The 985-nt window shown below is 57.7% G+C and overlaps 1 protein-coding gene across 1 annotated transcript in view; it reads right to left on the bottom strand.

Annotated features, from left to right (window-relative positions):
* LOC110024796 overlaps nucleotides 1-984 on the bottom strand; it is a gene marked incomplete at its 5' end in the record, with an annotated part of 2830 nt that extends 1846 nt beyond the window's left edge. Inside the window, 1 exon segment of the mRNA XM_020724954.1 lies at nucleotides 3-984. Coding sequence (XP_020580613.1) covers nucleotides 3-984 — 982 coding nt within the window.
* Nucleotide 985: the final 1 nt, after the last annotated feature.

The raw sequence follows: 985 nt of genomic DNA, 5'->3' as shown, positions 1-985 counted from the left end.
GCTCTTCCAGTAGAAGCCATCGTGTAGACCGGAGTTAAGGACGATGGCGTCGGGCGTTTGGCCGCCCGGTTCGTCCAAGTATTTCCAAAGCAGACTGCGGAATGGTGCGTGGCGAAGGGAGGCGAGGCCGAGATAGTTTAAGCTATCGTTCCAATGGCCATTGAACACATTGGTGATGCGCAGGGTCTCGGAATTGTTGACGGGGTTGGTGAAATACCGATCGAAACGGCGCGGGACAGCTTCAATGTCTACCAAGCCTAGGACGAAGTTGAGGAGGTTGCGGATAGTATCGACATGATTAGAATCACCCCAGAAAAGAAGCCATTTGCCGCGGAGACAGCGCCATGCTGAGGATTGTTCGAACAAGCGGAAGGCACAGTGAGCGGAATAGACCCAGCCATTGCTTTCGAGGGCGGCGAGCGATCCGCTGCACCACGGTTGTTCGCAGGGGAAAGCAGGGTCGATGCAGCGGTACCGACCTGCGTGATCGACGGTGCAGGAGTCGTTTCGGGTGAGGCGAGTCCAGCGACCGGACCACGCGGCGTGGGTGAAGTCATTGGGTTGGCAGATCTGAAGGTTGGGAAGGGGGACGGATGTCAGAGGTGTGAAAAATTTGATGGAGATGCGACTGACCTCCCTGCGGACTGCCAAGCGATCGGGATAAATCTTGAGGCCGTCGAAGGAGCGGAACAGGAGGACGATGGAGAGGTTAAAAATAGCATTTTGAGACGCGAAGCTTGGGTGGAGCTGAAGGCGGAGAGTGTAGGAACCATTGCCGAGGTCGAGGATGGGGGGGCGGGATTTCCATGAGTGGCTCGAGAGGTCTGTTTCGAAGTAATCTCCGCCAACGCAACGGGGGCGGAGGGAGGCGTCGAGGGAATGGAGAGTGAACTCGTGAATGTCACCGGCGGAGAGGAGAATGATGGAAGACGAGGATTGGAGAGCGGGGATGGAGATGGCGGCCGTGGGGGAGTCGCGGCAGGGG

This window comes from Phalaenopsis equestris, unplaced genomic scaffold (assembly GCF_001263595.1).
Source record: "Phalaenopsis equestris unplaced genomic scaffold, ASM126359v1 Scaffold000276, whole genome shotgun sequence".
Lineage (NCBI taxonomy): Eukaryota > Viridiplantae > Streptophyta > Magnoliopsida > Asparagales > Orchidaceae > Phalaenopsis > Phalaenopsis equestris.
Note: the sequence above shows the minus strand (reverse complement) of the source record. Positions and strands in the feature narration are given on the sequence as shown.